A 20802-nucleotide genomic window follows, 5' to 3' on the forward strand; every position below is an offset into this window, starting at 1 on the left:
CTGAAGCAGGCTCTAGGCTCCCAGCTGTCAGCATAGAGCCCAACGCGGGGCTCAAACTCATGAACCACGAGATCATGACCTGAGCTGAAGCCAGACACTTAACAAACTAAGCCACCCAGATGCCCCTATATATAATATAATATGATATGATATGATATGATATATATTATATATAATATAATATTCATATATATAATATATATTAACCCTAAAGGTTCCATTTCTTCCCCACTTCTTCTAGGAAGGCTTCTGGATCCCTCGATCTCCTATACCACCTCAACCCAGTTAGGACTCAAGCATGTTACTTTTTTTAATGGGTACATACCCTCCTGCTACTTCAGAAGGTAGCACAGGGTGTCTTGCCATCCCTGAACCCAGTGACTAATGCCCTGCCTAGCACTCCAGAGGTGCTCAGTAAATATTTGTGGAAGAAACAAATGGGGATCCTTCTTTACACCACGTCTAGAGGAAGCTAGGCTGTTTCTCATTGCAATGCCCGTGGCATCCTCTTGCCAGAGTGCGAAGAGCCAGGCGGGAGGCCGGTGAGGACACCTCTCTGAACGCAGTCCCTTTCCCTCAGTGCAGACAGGAACAGGCTTGCCTGGGATCCTTCCCTGCTTTCCAGGGTCACTGGCGAGTCCCTTGTATACAAATGCATCTTGCAGGTGCCTCAGAAAAAAAGCCGTACATCTCCCCTTCTGTCCCACATGGGTGCGATTCGGGAGCACCAACTCGGCCGGGCGGCATTTCAGATATAATTTGCCTAACTCACCTCATGACCAAAACCTATAGACTTGAATGTGTGGGCAGAAATGTTCAGCTGTGTTGAATCAGCGATGATGCCAAATAGCTATCCTACTCACCAAACCCGGGAAGCGTGATTTAAAACAGAAAAGAGGATTTCCTTTGCCGGGCAGGATTTTCCCATCAAAATGACTTTCTACAACATTGATTGACAAAAGTTTACCCTCAGATCCCAAACTGCATTCAGGTGCTAGTCTGAACAGATGTCAACATCTCACACTCTGGTGAAAACCAGTCACACACTCCGTGGCCCGGGGCTCCGAGAACTTTTTTACTTAGCCGTATTTCCCAATCCTTGCCTAAGACATTTCGAACATACCAACATTGAACGTTTTCATTTAAAACAGACGCAAAGGATAGGGAATATATTACGTAATAGTAATTGTTTCGAAATGAACAAGTATCTGGTAAGTATCTGGTAACAATATCTCCTCAGGCTGCACCTAGAGCGGTAAGGAAATCATATCGATTATTTTCATTCTGAGTAGAAAATGCGTGTGAACAGGAAGCCGTGTACTTTACTTTGCTAGTTAGGCAGATAACGCCGTAGCTGCCAACTTTATTTATGAAAGGCTCCCGCCCCTAACAGAGCACACATTTCCAGAAATGTTGTCCATCACTGGTGATCCGCCACAAATCTCAGCAGATGGGCTACACCTTGCGTTGAGTCAGTGGACCGAGAAGTTTAAACTGTTGATTTTTTTTTTTTTTAATGCTGTCAGAAGTACTTCCAAAGGGAGAGGCAGTGTGATGTCTGAAATGGGAAAACCTTATAACCAAAGTAAGAATTATTGCTATGATTTCAAAATTCACCTGATAAAATCAACAAGGAACTTTTAGGTCTACATGTCATGTGGGAAATGCACTGAGTTGGGTGCTACCCTTCAAAGTCATCAAATACCCTCCCCCCTCCTTGCTAGGGAATGAGGTCAGTGAAGGCAAGAAGTCCCTACCTTGGATACCCTACTCTTTGCTGTAACTCAACAGCTGACTTCGACCCCCGTTTTCCTTGGCCACGTGCTAAGGCATCAGCAGTAGTTGCATATCCATAAACGTATTTACTTCCTGCACTAAAACCCACAGGCTACACAATAAAGGACAGGTGACAGAGCAATATTCCCTTATGATTGGCAAGCCACTTGCATTAATGGATCACTTGAGCCACGGCAGTAGTTAAGTTTAAAAAAAAAAAACCCCGCACTGCACATATACATACCTGCAAAAAAAAAAAAAAATGTGACTTGAGCCTCATGATGTTTGTTCTGCTGTTAAGATTCATTCCCTCTTCTATAGCTTGAGGTAAACCAGATGTGATTACCACCATCCGTGAGCTTAGCTGATGCATTAAAGCATTTCCTTAGCTCGGTATTAAAATCACAGCCTTAAATATGTTCCTTTGGGCTGTTTTCCAAAATATTTGCTTGGCAAATACATTCCAGGAATGCTATATGGTTTTCTTTTTCTTTTCTTTTTATTGTCCATATAAAGAATATTTACCTAAGAAAAACTCCTGTCCGTACTACAAATAATATCTTGTACATCTATTTGAAATAGACTCCATGAGTATTTGTCTTTACACATGAACCATTCTACAGTCATTAATGCCAGCAAGCAGAGAGGCACAAATTAAGAAATTGAAGGCATATCTTTACTACTCCATGTAATACAAGTATTCATCCAAATACCCAAGTTATATGGCTACACCCGGAGTAAGTGGGTATTTCTTTTAAAAGCATCCAGATGTTGTGAGTGGTAAGGAAAGCATTTGAAATATTTAGATGTCTTTCGGTCAAACTGAGCAATAAATTGTCTTCACGTATCTGCACACTTATCACAGAGAAGGTGCCGAGAAACAGGTTCTAAATAGGACCATTTAACAGAACAACAACAAAAGTTGTTTCAGTAAAAGAAAGAATGGGCTGTTAATTTGCATATGTTAATTAGCCTACGGTTTCCAGATTACAGGAAGGACAACGTTTGAAAGGCTATATTTTATATCACATGATCACTCAAGAGAATTTACACTGTTTTCCTTTTAGCATACATCCGTTGAACATCAAAGTCCAATAAGGCCAGACTCTACCAGAAACTTCGAGGAAAAATCTGTTTGTAAATAATAGTCATGCCATCAGCAAGTACTTAGATAATTTCTATGCAACATAAGCATTCAGACTTGGGGGTAGTGATGTCAAATCCTAAAACCCTTTTGTATAAGAAAATGAAAACAGAACACAGTTGGAGGGATTCCACGTGAGGAGAATGTGCTCTGCAAACTGCCTCTTGCCAATACTGATAAAGAGGAATTATGAGAACAGAATCAAATGACAACTTTCACCTGCGTTCATTTCAGATTAAAAATTTTTGCATTTCTAAATATTTTTTTCCTCGTTAGTATAGTGGTAAGTATCCCCGCCTCTCTGAATATTTTTTGTAAACGATGCAAATATGAAACTACCAGAATTACTGTTTTTAAGTGCCAATGGGGGCTTCAGGGTGGCTCGGTCAATTAAGCCTCTCTTGATTTCAGCTCAGGTCAGGATTTCATGGTTTGTGAGTTCAAGCCCCACGCTGGGCTTTGCGCTAACAGCGCAGAGCCTGCTTGGGATTCTCTGTCTCCCTCTTTCTCTGCCCCTTCCCTGCTTTATTTCTCTTTAAATTAATTAATAAAATAAAATAAAATAATAAAATAAAATAAAATAAACAAACTAAGTGGCCTGGGTGGCTCAGTCCGTTAAGCATCCGACTTCGGCTCAGATCATTATCCCACCGTTCCTGAGTTCGAGCCCTACATCGGGCTCTGGGCTGACAGCTCAGAGCCTGGAACCTGCTTTGGATTCTGTATCTCCCTCTCTCTCTCTCTCTCTCTGCCTCTCTCCACCTTGCACTCTGTCTCTGTCTCTCTCTTTCTCTCTCCCCAAAATAAATAAACATTAAAAAAATTAATAAATAAACAAATGCCAATGTTTAATTCTGGTTCTGGATGTCACCCAGTAGGAGGAGAGCTCGTCTTCCGCTCTATGCAGACCCAGGTCTCCCACCTGCTCAGGCTCAAAGGGGCGGGAAGTTGTGACAGCCAGCTTGTGGGGTACAGGAAGTTCCTGATTTTAGCAGCTCCGGCCCCGGAGAGGTGAGAGAATCAGACAGAGCCTAGGCATGACAAGAGGGGCAGAGGGTGAATTCATTTTGCAGAAATGTGCAACCCTGCATTTTAAAAATCTCTCAGCAACTCCAAAGAAACCACCGCACGGTCCTCAGATAAGCCTCCAGCATTACAAATGCCGTTAGTCCTTGCCATCTAGGAGGTGACAATTTTCTATCGATCCCTCAGCCTTCGTTAGTCAGGGAATGACAAGGAATTTCCAAGGTGAAAGAGTCTCCAAGAGCCCCCCAAGGCTGGTTTCCTCAGAAGCACTGACCTACTTTTAATTAGTGAAAGAAATGCCACAGTTAGGCCCTGGAGCACAGAAACGTGGTTCTGTGGTTTTAAAAAAAGGAGGCAAAGCAGGCTGATCAGAAGAGCCCACTTCCTTTCCTTGGGCAGGTGAAGGAGGCTGAGTTGCTGACAACATTAATTAACTGAGAGAAGCAGCAGGAGCCGCTAAATGATGACAGTGGAAGCCCCTGCCCCCCACCCCCACCTCCCAGCTTGCCCTGCGGCTCTGTGGCCTCTCAACAACTCGGGGGCCAAGGCCGGGGCCAGGGCGGGGCCCCGGGGAGCCTGCGCGATCCTGCTCCTATCGGATGAGCTGTGTTTGTTTCTAATTCTAGGTATGCCAGCTGTACCTGAAATTCTAATTACACGATTTAAACAAACACTATGTAGAGCAATGAAACATTCACGTGAAGGAGACTTCTTGTCTCTACATACGCCAAGGTTCAAAACCTTGGGAAAATTCAGTCATGTTTGAGAGAGAAAAAAGAGGAGGCTGACGACTGTTTTGCAAGTGCTCTGTCCATCTCCAGGGAAACCCAAACTGGAAAGTGTCAGCGATGCATTATTGTTGCGGTTTCTGCAAGACGGGCCACGAGAAGAGGAACTAGGAGGTGGTTTGAGAGACCTGTGTCCTATAATAAAAGCTACACCGTCTGGCTGTGTCTTATTGCGAATTTCTTTCGTCACGGACAGCACGCTGGCTATTCCAATACTGCGGGAGAAAGCTCTGGTCCTTTGTTGGCCTTTTTAAGCCTCTTTGGTGGCAGTTTACTGGCTTGGAAAGGAAGCAGCTGGGGTTAGGGGAGAGTGATACTGTCCAGGGAACTCCGCGGGAGGGGAGCCCACTTTGTAGTAAAACCAGAAAGCACCCCAGCAGGACAGTCTGCAGACAGGAAAGAGAGAATTACGCAGGTATTATGGCCAGAACAGCGAGTACAAAAGAGCGACTTCACAGTGGAGGAAGCTGGCTCACTGATTTCCCCAGCTCCTGTCTGGCCCCGGTGCAATTTCTGCACGTCTGTAAACCGGGGCCAACAGCAGCTGATTGTTTCCAGAGTCCGCGGAAAGGCTTGCGGGCCAGCAGTAATGAAACAGAAAAAGAAGTGTTCTTCCAATCGGAGGAAGTGCATGCTAAAATTGGCCCTTGGCCCTGTGGCCGAATTCCTCTGCAGCGAAGCCCCAAGCAAATGACTTTGCCTTAATGGGCCCAGCTGTAAAATGGGGGAACCCGTACGGAGATGCACACGGGGTGAAAGCTTTAATTAACGAGAAACACTCCCACTCGTTACAACAACGTATAGCGGAAATGCACGTACCCACGTGGGCCACTTGAAGCACACGGTGAAGGCTCTGAGAATCCGTGCCCCGGTGGGCCTCCCTAAGAAGCCAGCAATTTTTCATGGAGGATTTGGGTTATAAAGAAACTGACTGCCTTCAGGCGGTCATGCTTCAGTAGAGAAACCCTGTGCGGGATGGCCAGCCCCAGCAGGGAGTTCCAGAGCAAAACCAACTCCCAGCTGCAAAGCGAGTACACGCTTTAGCCACTGGGTAAGCCCACAAGTACCCAGACTTCACTGGTTCCCTGGAAAACCCAGGCGGGAAAACGGGAACACCTTTCTAACTGAGCCTGCTGCTATCTAAAATCCCATCTAAATACAAACAAGATTCTTCCTTTATTAAACTTTTCCTTTCTTGGATTATCTCCCACTAATTCGTTGCCTGCTTCTGCTTCTTGATAAAGAAAGCCAGGTATATTATTTTTAAAAGGTCTTAGGGAAACTTGTGGTTGCCAAAAAGGAGAGATAACACCCCCCCAAAACAACAAACCCATTTTTTTTAAGCCTCTCCTCACTGCTAGATGCATTATTTTATTGAAATCCTTACAACCTCACAAGATAGTTTTTATTGTCCTCTTTTGGGGGGGGGGGGGGGGGCAGGGTGTTTAGTGTAAATGCAGCCTGTGGATGGTCTAACTCAATCAGAGCAGAGACTCTGAGGCTCAGGCTGTCTGCCTCGCTCTACTGTCTTAACGAGAGCCCCGAGCCGGGTGCCCCGATCCCAACACCTATAGCCTCGCTCTTAAACAGGTGGATGTTATTTTTAAAACTTTGGTCACCCTTGTAAAGTTATAGACGATAAAATTCACTCTGTTGTCAAGTTACAGACATAGGCACACGGTCAGGTAACTACCACCACAATCAAGGGACAGAATGGTTCTGTTACACACACCCCCAAATTCCTCTCTGTTGCACTTTGTGAATCATTCTCTTCCCCCAATTCTTGGCAACAGCTCATTAGTTTTGCCCTTTCTAGAAAATATCTACCCATCTTAACACATCTGCCACTCACGAATTCACCGACCACCCTTCGATGTGAATGTAAACCCAGAAAAGCGGTAAATTGGATGAGGCCTGGCGCAGGACACGAAGACATCACTGAAAGTTTAGCAAAGCTTTAAAATACCCTCTGTCTCCCCCACCCCTACCATGATAGCAGCAAAAAAACCCCCCAAAAACCTGTGGGAAACCCTCAGAATTTCAGTGGGTGGTGGGGAGCTGGGGGTGGGCCCCAGAGCTCAGAGAAGCAGCCACTGTAGTTCTGCTCCCTGGGGTACAGTCTGGGCCTCCTCCTCACCAGAAACCTTAAGTATCATTCCATGGTAAGGCTCTACACTATTCTTCCTTGGCTCTGAAGCTCCTACTTCTAGGCAAACAGAGCTGTTTTCCCACAGTCAGACTGGGAGGTGCTTACAATCTTGTGCCCCCCGGTAGGTGCTTTATAATCTTATGGAGGAAGAAGAATCCTATACCTGGGAAAGTCATCCCCCAGAGAGCCTGGAAGAACAGATGAGCACAGCAACAAAGGAAGGGAGGCAGGGAGACAGACTCCGCAACAGGTGGAATTTGCTGAACCAGCCCTGAGCTCCAGGGAAGGCCCATGTCCCAGCCTGACCCCCCTCACACACCTGGCTTGACCCCTGCCTGTCCTGGCACTGAGCTCCTGGGAGCCCACCGTGGGCAGCCAACTCTACCTTCAAAGCCTAGGACCCTGAGCCCACTGTTTCTTCAGCTCGGGGCTCCCATTCGCTTGCTTGCGCGCCACTTCCCTCCACACCAGAATTTTCTTTCCAGCCGGCCAACTGCAACAGGCAGCGAGTTTTCAGTCACTCTACCAACAGGGCTGGTGGCCAGGCTTTGGGGAGGATTCCACCTGCAGTGTTTCAGCTAACAAAGGAGTTGAGATCATCTATAGCCTAATTTAGAGCCTAATTTATGAGGCCAGCAGGATTCCAGAGACTGACAATAGCCTTCCTTCTCAGAAGGTTATTCAATTCAAATATAGGATCAAGTATCAATTTCCCAAGCAGAAGGCGGTGACTGTAGCATGTGTTGTCAGCAAGTGTCTGCTCTCTGGGAAGACCAAGGGCCTACAGATAGGACAGGCAGGCCTACCTGGGGGCGGGGGACGTGGTAGCAAAGGCCCAGGGAGGGGGGGACCTCTAATGTCAAATGTGAGCCGTGAACATGAAATGACATGTTCCTCCAGCCTCACCAGGCTTTTGCTTCCTTTTAATATTCAGAACACCTGGGTACCTGGCCAGAAAAAGCTCCAAAGACCCCTGTTGTGGTTCTAAAATGGGAAAAGAAGTTTCCTAGAGTCCTTTTATCGTAAGGTGTCTTCCTAGGGTTGGAGAGGTTGCGGGGGGAGAGATGGACTGGTGAGAGAAGGGAAGGGGAGGGGGGAAAGGGGAGAGAGGAGAGGGGAGGGGAGCTCTTCTCTGTTAATCTAGGTCAGCCTTGGAGTAAAATGTTATATAAATCCACATTTTCATTATATATATGAGATATATACATATATATATCTCATATATATATATATATATATATATATATATATATATATATATCATAAGCCAAGTATTAGGTTTTCTAAAAAAATGAAAAGAGCATGGGACGCCTGGATGGCTCAGTCACTTAAGCATCTGACTTCGACTTAGGTCATGATCTCGTGGTTCAGGAGTTCAAGCCCCGCATCAGGCTCTGCACTGACAGTGTGGAGCCTGCTTGGGATTCTCTCTGTCTCCCTCTGCCCCTCCCCCACTGGCGCTCGCTCTCTCTTTCAAAATAAATAAAGAAACTGGGAAAAAAATTTAAAGCAATGGAAAGAGCATATTACAAAGAGCATAAAGGCCCATTACCACCTTGTTTGGGCCAAAACAAAGGGATATGTGCGTATATTTGAAAATGTGATTCTAATAAATAATGATATATAGATTCTAAATATATAATTAAAATCACAGGTGACATATGTAATAGTATATGCAATAATTATATGTTATATGTGACATATATGGCATATGCTATATATGGTAATTATATACCAGGTTTATATTCTAACTCTAGCCATTAAATTAGAACATAGAACTAAATATGCCAAAAGTGATTTTTTTTTGTTCTTCTGTATTTTAAACTTCCGCAAAGATTCTACATTATTTTGTAATCATATTCCAGGGTTATTAAAACCTTCAAAAGTTTGCATGGTTCAAGGGGCGCCCTCCCAATATTTACTGTTCCCATTTGGAGGGGGGATCCAGAGTACCCCTCAGGGTAGGCTCCCTGCTGGGGCTATGGGGATGGACAGACCTCCTTCTGTTCGCTGCCAGCGCAGTGCAGAGATGCGGTCAGGTGAACCTGCCACTCTTCGAAGGCCTGCCAAGGGATCCTCCTCTCGTCTTCAGAGTGGAGCCTGGAGGGGATGGCAGGAGAGGCTGTACAGGTAGCTCCCCCTGAGTCTTCTATAAGCCTCTCCTCTTCTGTGGACAGGGCGCTCCTGGCCTCCCGGAGCTGCAGGCTCTGGATGAGCAACCGACAAGCTTCCAAGTCAGCTTCCCACACTTTTCCAAGCAGTGGACACTTGCAGCTAAGACCCAGGGGAAACGAAGGCATGAAAATGTATTCAGTGACATTTCATCCTACCAACTCAATAGCCTGTCTACCTGGCTAAAAGTTAGCGAGTCTTCTTACTGTTAACAACTGAATTTTATATAGTGATGGACTGTTTCCACCAGAAGGTAGAGAGGGGCCAAATATGTGTACCGTCGAGTTAACAGTGAAATAACCCTTGGTCCTTCGTAGCTACTTGTTTTGGATCTGGTGTAATACAACACGGCCTCTGCTCGTGTCTGTGCTCTAGCCCTGCTGGCTTCCTTTGAGTCCCCAGGCTTGTCCAACTCACCCAGCTAAGTGCGTTTTCATGTGCTATTTCATATGCCTAGACTGTCCCTCCCCTCCCGCACACTCCCCTACCAACACCCACTCAGCCAACGTAAATGAATGAAGCAGTGCATAGGTAGTATAAACCATGGCAACAGCTATGCAGCTTCAGTGGCAAAAAGAAATAAGGAAGAGTGGACTCCGGCTAATGGGAAGAGTATATCCAACTACAGACAGCCCTCCATCAGCCCAGGCCAACTAAAGTTTCAATTCCAACCGAAGGAATATATGGGCTCGATGTTCACAAAAACTCTGATTTTTCATGAAAAAGCAAAAATCTGGAATTTTATAGGAAAACAAACATGTTTCACCTCTCCCTTCAGCTTCAGGCTGGATATTTTCTAGACATCTGTCTTCCCTTTAACAACCCCTCCTTCTACTATGTCTACTAATCTGCTATGCAATGTATCTATTGTGCTCTCAATTTCAATTACTTTTCAGTTCTACAATTTTTATTTCACTTTCTTTTCTACATTTCGGTGCTCTGTTTAAATGATCTATCATGCCCTCCAGCTTCTTAGGCATATTAATCATCATTATTTTAAAGCCTACATTTATAAATGATGAATTCTGATGGAAAAAGAATGAGACAGAAGCAACATTATTAAAATATTAGCTAAGAATGTCAAAATACTGACAAGGATATCAAATTACACGTTCAGGAAACACTACAATCCTAAAACAGGAAAAATCAAAGGAAAAAAAAAATGCTCCTGGGTTCATCCCAGTGAAACTGCTAGGCACCAAAGCCAGAATAAAATTCTTAAAAGCAGCCAGATTAAAAAAAAAGGCATTAACTTCAAAGTAATAATAATACGAGTGACAGAAATGGTAGAAGCCAAGAGATGATAAAACAGTATCTTTAAAATGCTGTAAGAAAATAACTGTCAATCTATAAATTATACAATCATTTTCAATTTCCTTCAAAAACAAAAGTAAAATGAGGATATTTCAGATACATAAGAACTGAAATAATTCTTTGGCAACACATACAGAAAAAAGGAAAGGATCCCGGTTGAAAACAAGGACATGAATAAAGAAATGAAAAACAATGGGAAGAATAAATATGTAGGTAAGTCTAAGTAAATGTGGATGTAAAAAACAGCAATAGTTTTTTTGTGATCTAGAATATGTGTCGTATTAAAACACATGACAACCAGCACAAAGGGAAGGAGGGTCCTTGTGTTGTCCAGAAAGCAAAAGAGTGCTCATTTATATCACACTTTAAAAAGTCAAAAAATCATATGCAACCTTCTATGGTAATTGTAAAACAGGTTAAAAGAGTATATAACTGACAGGCTAATACGAGAGAACATTTTAAAAATTAAACCTCCTTTATTGTTGTTTTGCTATAATGAAAGCAGTAAGGGGAAAATCAAATATATTAGATTTACATTAAATATAAACAATAAGGATTGTATTTAAAAGGCAAAGGTTTTAGACTAGAATAAAAAAAATCAAAATCTATATGTTGCTTACAAAAGATATGCTTTAAAAATAAGGATACAAAGAGATGACAAGTAAAAGGGTAGGAATGATACATTATGAAAGCATTACTCTTCAGTGGGAAAAGGACAGTTTTTCAATGTATTATACGTATGTTGATTGAATATTACTATAGGAAAAAAATCAAATCATGATTACTGGCTCACTTCATACAAACAAGTAGATTGTATATCAAAATGTGAAAGCTAAAACATCAAAACTCCTAGAAGGTAATGTAGGATAACATCTTTATGACTTCATAGTAAGCAAAGATCTCTTAAATGAGATATAAAAAGGACTAGCCATAAAGAAAAAAATGATACGTTTGATTTCATTTATATCATGAACTTATATACTCAACAAAAAAACACCACTGAAAGAATGAAATTATAAGCCACAGAGTAGGAGAAATTATTTGTAACACATGTAACCAACAAAGGACTGATTTGAAAACATAGCAGGACTCCTACAAGTCAATAAGAAAGAGACAGACAACCCACTTTTTATTTATTATTTTTAATTATTTATTTTTAATGTTTATTTTTCAGAGAGAGAGAGAGGAAGCACAAGCAGGGGAGGGGTGGAGAGAGAGAGGGAGACACAGAATCCAAAGCAGACTCCAGGCTCTGAGCCATCAGCACAGAGCCCGATGCAGGGCTCAAACCCACAGACCGTGAGATCATGACCTGAGCTGAAGTTGGACGCTTGACTGACTGAGCCAGGTGCCCCGACAACCCACTTTTTAAAAAAGGCAAAGACCGAAACAGGTACTTCACAAAAGAGGACTTCTAAATGGCCAGTAAGTAACTGATGAAAGGATGCTCAACACTATTAATCATCAGGAAAATGCATGTTACACCACAACATGATGGACTACACATCAACAACGTGGCTAAAATTTGAAAGTCTGACAATACCAAGTGTCAGAAAAGGTACAGAGCTATTAGTATTCTCACATACTGATGGTGGGAGTGAACATGAATGCAGTGTCTTTAAAATCTCTTTGATGGATGTACTGATGTTGAAATCATGTCAATCATTAAGACCTAGCAATGCAACTCCTAAGTATGTACTCAATGAAATGCATATATTGTCAATTCTCATATTCATGGTGATTACGTTCCATAAAGTCACCACGACCGCTGACCTAGCCAGTACTGAACAGGTGCTCCCCAGAGAAATGCAGGGTGAAGCTCCTGCCAGCCTCTGGTCACAGCATTTTCATCGACCAATCAATATATAACACTTTGTTATATGTGTTTCTGTTTGAAGACACGGTATTTAGAATATACTGTTGATTCACTAACACTGAACTCATGGACAACAGCACTATAACTCATGCCTGGACATACATTATTTTCTCCATGCAGCACATCACAGCCTTCTTGCCCTTAGGAGAACTAGACAACACCTCAGCATTCAGATTGGGCATCATTTCATTTCATTTCATTTCGTTGTTTTTTTTTTTTCTATTTTAAAGAGAGAGAGAGAGAGAGAATGCAAGCAGAGGAGAGGGGCTGAGGGAGAGACAGAGAATCTCAAGCAGGCTCCGTGCTCAGCACCTAGCCTGATGTGCAGCTCAATCCCACAACCCTGGGATCATGACCTGAGCCAAAATCAACAGTCAGAGGCTCAACCAACTGAGCCACCCAGTTGTCCCAGGCACCATTTTAAATAGTGAAATCACCATGAAAAAGTGCAAAAATTTAAAAAACATGACACTAAGTAGACCCTGAGAATGACACTGGTATGTAATATGAGAACTGTAAGAAGACAGAGCATTGCCTTGTTTGACCTCAGTTGAGAACATGCACGTCAGGTGACTCGAATTTTTCACCACTCTGTGCATGTCTATGAATGACAGTGAAAGCGCTGCAGGTATTGAGTTCAGGGTTACAAATAAATTTTAGTGAGCAGGCAAATTCACAGAATCTATGAACAATGAAGATCAACGTATACATTGATCATACGACATTGACTGTAACAGCCAAAACCTGGGAGAGAAAACAAACATCGTCAATGGAAGAATGGACAAATGGTGTGGTATATCCATTTGTTGGAATATCACACTGCAAAGAAGATGAATAATTTACCACAGTCGGCAACAGTATAGTGATCTCATTAACACAAGGCTGGGAGAAAACAAAAAGGTAAAACAGGAGGCACAATGATTGCATTTATTTTGTACTTGAAACTATGCCAAACTAATCCATGGTGTTAGAAATGAGGACGGCGGCTACTTAGGGGAGGAGGGGAATGATGACAATGAGAGGCACAAAGAGCAAAGAGCAAGAGCCAGAATTAGAGTCTCACGTGAGAAGCGACGGTCCTCCGTTCGGCATGCTAGATTCACCCTCTAGCTTCCTAAGCGGAGCCAGGCTGACAGGTGCAAAGTGGCATCTTGTTTAAGGTTTCATCTCGCCACTAAGATTGGTTCATAGCCACTCAGGTTTTCTCCTATGAATTTTCCTTTCATATCCATTTCCTATTTATTCCTTTCTCAGGTTCCCCGTGCCTTTTCTACGGTTTTTATTCAAGGAGATATTTTATTGCCACTTCAATACCTTTATTTTTATAGCCTTGCTTAAATTTTTTATTTCTTCTTGGGTCCAATTTGACCCATTATCTATCTCCTTTATAGAAATCAATCCATTTTCTAATGGATTTCGTATGTATTATAATGTTTGCTCCTAATTCCAAAAATTATTTTTAGAACAACTTGTGTTCCTGTATAAAGACAATTCTCCTTTTCATTATTTATTTACTCTTCTGATTTATCTTGTTTAGTCTTATCAGAGGTTTGCTATCTTATTAATCTTTTCAAAGAAACACCCTTGCTTTGTTAATCTTTGTTATTGATTTTTGTTCTCTATTTCCTTGATTTCTGATCTTATCTTTCTATTTCCTTTTTCTCATTTCTTTGGATTTATTATCTTTTTATTAGCTTCCTTTGTTAAAGCTTAACTTGTTGGTTTCCTTTTATTTTTTATTTTCCTCTCTTGCCATTTTAATTTTCTGAGAATTATATTTAAAGCTCTAAATTTTTGTCTGAGTTATAATTTAACCATGTCTAATACATGCTTAAGTTTGAAAATTATTGAATATTTTAAATATACAGAGCAATATGGGAAATAATTTCACAGACATCTTTATATCTACTGTCAAACTTATTGATTTTTAATATTTTCCTGTAACTGCATCAGATCTAATTCCAGAATTGACAACATTATTTGACCACAAACCTTATATTTAGTGCTTTCGTTGTCTTTCCTCATGATTACCTTTTAACTCAATGACCATTTAATAGTACACTTTTCAATTTCTAGATAGAAGAGTTTTTTTCAGATCCCTTTTTGTTAGGTTAATATCTAATTGTATTGCATAATGGTCAAGAATAAACTTTATAAAATTAATTGAGGCTCCCTCTACCACCTAGTACTTGATAGTTCTTTGTAACTGTCCCACATGTAGCCAAAAGAAATCAGTGCTCTGTTTATTGCATCTAAAGCTGAGGCGGGGCACCTGGGTGGCTCAGTCGGTTGAGCGGCCGACTTCGGCTCAGGTCACGATCTCGCGGTCTGTGAGTTTGAGCCCCGAGTCAGGCTCTGTGCTGACAGCTCGGAGCCTGGAGCCTGTTTCCGATTCTGTGTCTCCCTCTCTCTGACCCTCCCCCATTCATGCTCTGTCTCTCTCTGTCTCAAAAATAAATAAACGTTAAAAAAAAAAAAAATTTAAAGCTGAGGCATATTACATTATTAAAATTTTTTGTTCATTTGCTCTTTTTTACCTGCTTCATCTACCAGTTTCTAAGATGAGTGTTTTACATTTCCTACAATTAAATTTTTCCTATAATTCTTGATTCATTTATTTCTTCCCATAGTTCTATTGACTGGTTTATGTATTTGGGGGGGGGGGGCGTTGTTTGGTTTTTTTATTTTTTTTATTTAACTTTTTTTAATGTTTATTTATTTTTGAGAGAGACAGAGAGACAGAGCATGAGCAGAGGAGGGGCAGAGAGAGAGAGGGAGATATAGAATCTGAAGTAGGATCCAGAGCCGGACGCAGGGCTCGAACTCACAGACAGTGAGATCGTGACCTAAGCCGAAGTTGGATGCTTAACAGACTGAGCCACCCAGGTGCCCCTTGTTTGTTTTTAATTTTTTTTAATGTTTATTCGTTTTTCAGAGACAAACAGCAAGTGGGGGTGGGGCAGAGAGAGAGAGGGAGACACGGAATCCAAAGCAGGCTCCAGGCCCTGAGCTGTCAGCACAGAGCCCGATGTGGGCCTCGAATTCACAAACTGTGAGCAGAAGTCAGACGCTTAACGGACTGAGCCACCCAGGAGCCTTGGTTTATGTATTTTTAGATTATGATGTTGGACACATTTTCCAATCACTAAATTTTCTACTGCTTCTTTTCAGTTTATGATGATCTTCTGTGTTCGTATGATATTTGTTCATATGATACTTTGTTAGTGTTAGTATGTGTTAGTATGATATTTTGGCCTTAGAATCGATTTTGTCTGACATTATAATTGTTACTCAAACATACTTTTAGTTCAATTTTTCCTGGATTAGATACATACCATCCTTTATTTTCAACTTTTATGTTTTTGTTTTTTTTTTTTTTGAAAATGAATCCAGCACAAAACATTTTGTTGAATTTTCTAAAAATCCATTCTGGGATTTTATCTTTGGGATCAGCACCTTTAAACCACGCATTCACAAGTACTGTAATTATTGTGTAATTGTTGCTATTTTTCTTATTTATGAAGCCAAGATTATTACTTTTTAACAAGTTTTATGTCTTTGTTTCTTTTTTCCTACCTTCTTTTTTCTTTCTATTTAATTCACATACAATTGTGAGAAAGAATACGGACGGATCCCAGGGACTCTTCACCAAGTTTCCTGCAAATGGTAACATCTTGCAAAATTGTAGTGCAATTATCACAACCAGGGAGCAGACATTGGTACAATCCACTGCTCTTGCTCAGACTTCCTCTCATGTGTGTGTGTGTGTGTGTGTGTGTGTGTGTGTGTGTGTGTGGTGGGCAGTGAGTGTGTCTATAGTTCTATACAATTTTATCACTTGTGCAAGTTCATGTACCCACTACCACATCCAAGATATAGAACAATTCCACAGCCACAAGGATCCCTGGTCACATTTTATAACCATCCTCACCTGTTCCACGCTGTCCCCCACCTACAGACTCTGGAAACCACTATCTGTGCTCCATTCCTGAAATTTTTCTCACTACAAAAATGCTACATAAATGGAATCATAAAGTATGCAGCCTTGGGGACTGGATTTTCCATTCAGCTTATGTCTTTGCAGATTCATGCACTGCTTTTTATTGCTGAGTAGTGTTCCATGCTATGCTTATACCACAGTTTGTTTACCTTTTCACCTGCTGAAGGACATCTATGATGCTCCCAGCTTGGGGATATTATGAATAAAGATTCTATGAATATTTACATATGGGTTTTTGCATGAAATTCATTTTTATTTCTCTGAAACATCTGAGAGTCCAATTGCTGGGTTGTATGGTAGTTACGTATTTAGATTTAAAGAGCTGCCAAATTATTTCCCAGAGGGACCATACCAGTTTACAATTCTACCTGCAATGTGTAAGTGATCTAGTTTCTTGGTACCCTCAGTAATATTTGGGGCTATTGCTGTTTTTTTCCCGATAGTTATATAGTGGTAGCTCACTGTGGTTTTAAGTGGCATCTTTCTCATGTATAGGGATGTTGAGTATCTTTTCAAGTACTTATCTGCCACCCATACACCCTCTTCAGTGAGGTGTCTGTTCATGTCTTTTGCCTATTTCCTACCTGTATTGATTTTTTTTACCATTCAATTTTAAGAATATGTTCTTCCTTTATTCTAGACACTAGTCTTTTGTCAGATACGTGGTTTGCAAATATTTCCTCCGTCTGTAGCTTGCTTTTTCATCCTCTTCACATGGGATTTGAAAGAAGTCCAATTTATCAATGTTTCCTTTTAATGAATCATGCTTTTAGTGTCAAGTGTTAGAAATTTAGCCCAACACTTACTCCTATATTTTCGTAAAAGTTTTATACCTTTATATTTTACATTTAAGTCCATGATCCATTCTAAGTTAATGTTTATATAAAGTATGAGATTTAGGTTGAAGTTCATTTTTTTTTTTTTGGCCTGTGCATATAGAATTGGGGGTTGTTTTCTTTCATCCTTTGAAAAATATGCCACTTCTTTCTGGCTTTTATGGTTTCAGGTGAGAAATCCACCATTATTCAAATTGATGTTCTCCTACAGGTAATATACAATTTCTGTCCAGCTGCTTTAAGGTTATTTCTTAGTCTTATAAGCTTTCAGAGATTTAACTCTGATGTGTTTTGGTATGGATATTTTTGAATTTATTCTATGGGAGGGGAGATTTTCTTAGTTCTTGAATCTGTAGATTTGTGTCTTTCACCAAATTTTGGAAGTATTTAGCCATTATTTCTTCAAATAATCTTTTAGCCTACTCTTCTCCTTCTTTGACCCAATGATAGGCATTGGACTTTTTGTTATTTGTCCCCCAGGTCTCTTAGGCTCTGGTCATTATTTTTTTTGTCTATTCTCTTTTGTTCACATTGGGTTAATTCTCAAGTTCACTGATTCTGTCCTCTGTCATCTCCACTCAACTACTGAATCTTTCCAGTGAGATTTTTATTTCTGTTTTTGTATTTTCAGTTCTATAATTTCCACTCAATTCCTTTTATATAACTCTTCCTCTTTGCCAACATTTTCTTCTTTAGAATTTGCAGCTCCTTATGGAAACATTTTTGATGGCTGCTTTAAAATCCTTGTCATGTGATCCCAACATCTGATTCATCTCCATGTTGACATCAAGTAATTGTTTTATTCACATTCAAGCTGTGATTTCCTCTGTTTTTATTATTACTAAGAATTCTCGATTGCATCCTGAAAAATTTGGCCATTATGTTATGATATTCTGAGTCCTATTTAAATGTTTTATTTTAGAAGGCAATAATCGTGGTAGGTTTATCACACAGGTGCTGTTCTGCTTTTATGGGTGATGGTTCCAATTACGTTTTAATTTTAAGAGACTTTGCAGTGAATTTGTGATCTTCTTAGGGAGAGCTGTTTGGGTTTGGTTTTATCTGCTTAAAATATCTGTTCCCATTAGGGCTTCCACTGGTCCCAGCTGAACTGCCTGAGGCGCAAAGGAGATTCCCCAGGCCTGGCCACTGAATGTCTCTAGGAGGGAAGGGGAGTCTCCGGCCAGCAGGAAAGGAGAGCACCCCCCACCCCGCCCCGTGTGCTTATCATTAGCAGGTTACCCCCTGTGCTACTGATGCATTCTCACCTATGTTGTCTGAGGGAATCCCATTAGATGGAGTAGAATGAGCACACCTGGGCCACACCTTCACCTACCATCAATTCCCTTCCATGCTGCCACCATCCCACCTCCAAGATGACATATTTGTATATATATTGAGGCTTTCTTAGTTCTAGGTTTTTACTAAGACACATTTCTGTTTTCTCATAAGTTTTCTATTTCATCAACAGTAAAATTTACTAAGTATTTTTCATGCCCTCTTTCACATAGCTCATACTGGACTCATTTTTCATCTTGTTAATATACTTCATCCAAGAATGTGTCAAAGAATACCAGGTATGGCAAACATTTTAAGGACTTCCAGGTCTGAGAACATCTTTATTTCATACTTAAACACTAAATAATAATATAGCTTAATATTTTGGATTCAACACTCTGAAAATATTATTCCACAGCCTTCTTGCAGACTGTGTTGCTATTGGAATGTCTGATGATCTTCTCTTAGAGTCTTCTCCTTGTCTGTTATATATAAATTTTAACTACAACCCATTGATGTTCCACCCCTCACCCTTTTCTGTCCTGTTCTGTACTCGATCAAGCCCATCTGCCTAAAATCTTGTATCCTTTCCTTCTTCTGGGGAACTTTCAGTCACTGGTCTCTCAAATATTTCCTCCCTCCCCTCTATTGTTTTCTTTCCTTCTGGGATTCTTTTTAGATGAACGCTGATCAAATAACTCTATTGCGTATTGCTTAACTTTTCTATTTTCCTTCTTCCTTTCTGTTCCTAATGCCCTCCAAATACCTTCTGATAGCTTCTGGCTCACTAATTGGTTCTTCAGCTGAATTCATTAGGCTGTTCATCCCACATACTGAGATTTTTTCTTTTAAACTTTTATATTTTACGTTCCCCAAATTTCCATTTGGGTTTCTTTATGACTTCGTCTTTTACTTCATGTCTCCTATATCCTCCCTTCTCTTTGGGAAATACTTAATATGTTTATTGATCATCTGTAGTGTCTAATTATGTTTTGTCAGGTATAAGTCCTTCCACTTGTTCTTTTAAAACAGTTACCCTCCTAATAAGTCTCATTTCTTTTCCATATGTGTTCAGATTTCCTTAGGCATATTAACTGTGTTGGTTGGTAATGAGTCCTTGTGGAGGAGATAATGTCAAAGCCCTAATTGGTGCCCATCCTAATAGGGGTATGTCGTGGGTGGGGCACCATCTCAGGGAGAAGTGTCTCGGGTGTAACAATCTGTGCTCCTGCACTTGCAGGAATACATGGGGTCCCTCGATTGTAATTACCCACCCCTCAGGAAACAGGGAGGGCTCGGGGAATGTTCAAGATCCAAGCTCTCTGTTTGATGCCCCCCCATAGCAGTGCTTCTCCGAGGCTAGTGTTCTAGTTCTTTCTCCCTGCCTCACCAGTTGGCAGGTGCTTGTCTGCTTCCAGAAGCAATGGGGTAGGCACGGGCCTTCCCAGGCAATGTGAGAGAAAGGAAAGGGCATGCCTAAAAACCTCTCCTCCACTTTATCTGTTCCTTCCCTCTATGGGGACCAAATCACCTCCATCTGCCTGAGCGATCCTCAGTTATTTCTATTATTAACTTGACAGATCCATCTGCCTGTCTGGCTTCTAATGGTGAGGGCAGGGCTGGATTCAAGGGAAAGATCCAGCAGCCCAGCTCTCATAACTAAGGAAAAATGTTTGCTGCTTCCATCAGCAACTTTCTACATTACAGCAATCTGAATACTGTAAGTTCATGTCACTTTGTTATTTGAAAAATACATTTTGTGTAGTTTTGAGTGAAAGTGGGTTTGTCCTGAAATATCTCCCGGAAGACACACATCAAAGTCTCAAAGTCTACAAAGCCAATTTTAGAGACTCATGCTGAATGGTAAGTAAATCTTGTAGATATAAAATTGCAGTGTTTTATTATAGCCCATGTAATAATTTCATCAAGCTTTAGATTTTTAAAATACCCTTTTACTGAATTCATTTGTGCTAAAGAGAGTAATGGTTGATTTCAAAGTATTGAGATGTTTTGCTATTCCTGCAAAGGAGAGTAATTAAGTCATTAATAATAATCCCTTAAATGAATGACTCACAGCTACTTGAGCTATGTGAGATCTTTGGTGATGTTTTACAACCAGTAATGAGGCAATTTAAAGACACAATTTCAGTATTGGGGGGAAAGTTCTTGAATAGAGAATTGAAATTCATTATTTCTCTTACTCCTGCCAGTTGGAAGTAAAATGAGGCCTCACAGGTCATCTGATCATGGCTTGAATCCTTATGGAACTGAGACCTGTGTGTGTTATTTATGGGGAACGATGGTAAGGGAAGGAGCAAGAAGTTTGCAGGTAAGCTTCCACCCCTTTTCAGAATGGAAATACTGAACTCTAACACAGACATCAAGAGTTTCAGTTCTTGGTACCAGACTTTCTTTCTTGACTTATTCATGTTTTTACTTCAAA

General features: G+C 41.0%; 1 protein-coding gene across 1 annotated transcript in view; it reads right to left on the bottom strand.

The window, feature by feature from the left end:
- The window catches only part of DISC1 (DISC1 scaffold protein), a 358119-nt gene that overhangs the window by 19302 nt on the left and 318015 nt on the right, over window positions 1-20802 (bottom strand). The window contains exon 11 of the mRNA XM_042907612.1: window positions 8881-9157. Within this exon, the coding sequence (XP_042763546.1) occupies window positions 8881-9157 (277 nt within the window). The remainder of the gene's footprint in view (window positions 1-8880; window positions 9158-20802) is intronic.

This window comes from Panthera leo, chromosome D2 (genome assembly GCF_018350215.1).
Source record: "Panthera leo isolate Ple1 chromosome D2, P.leo_Ple1_pat1.1, whole genome shotgun sequence".
Lineage (NCBI taxonomy): Eukaryota > Metazoa > Chordata > Mammalia > Carnivora > Felidae > Panthera > Panthera leo.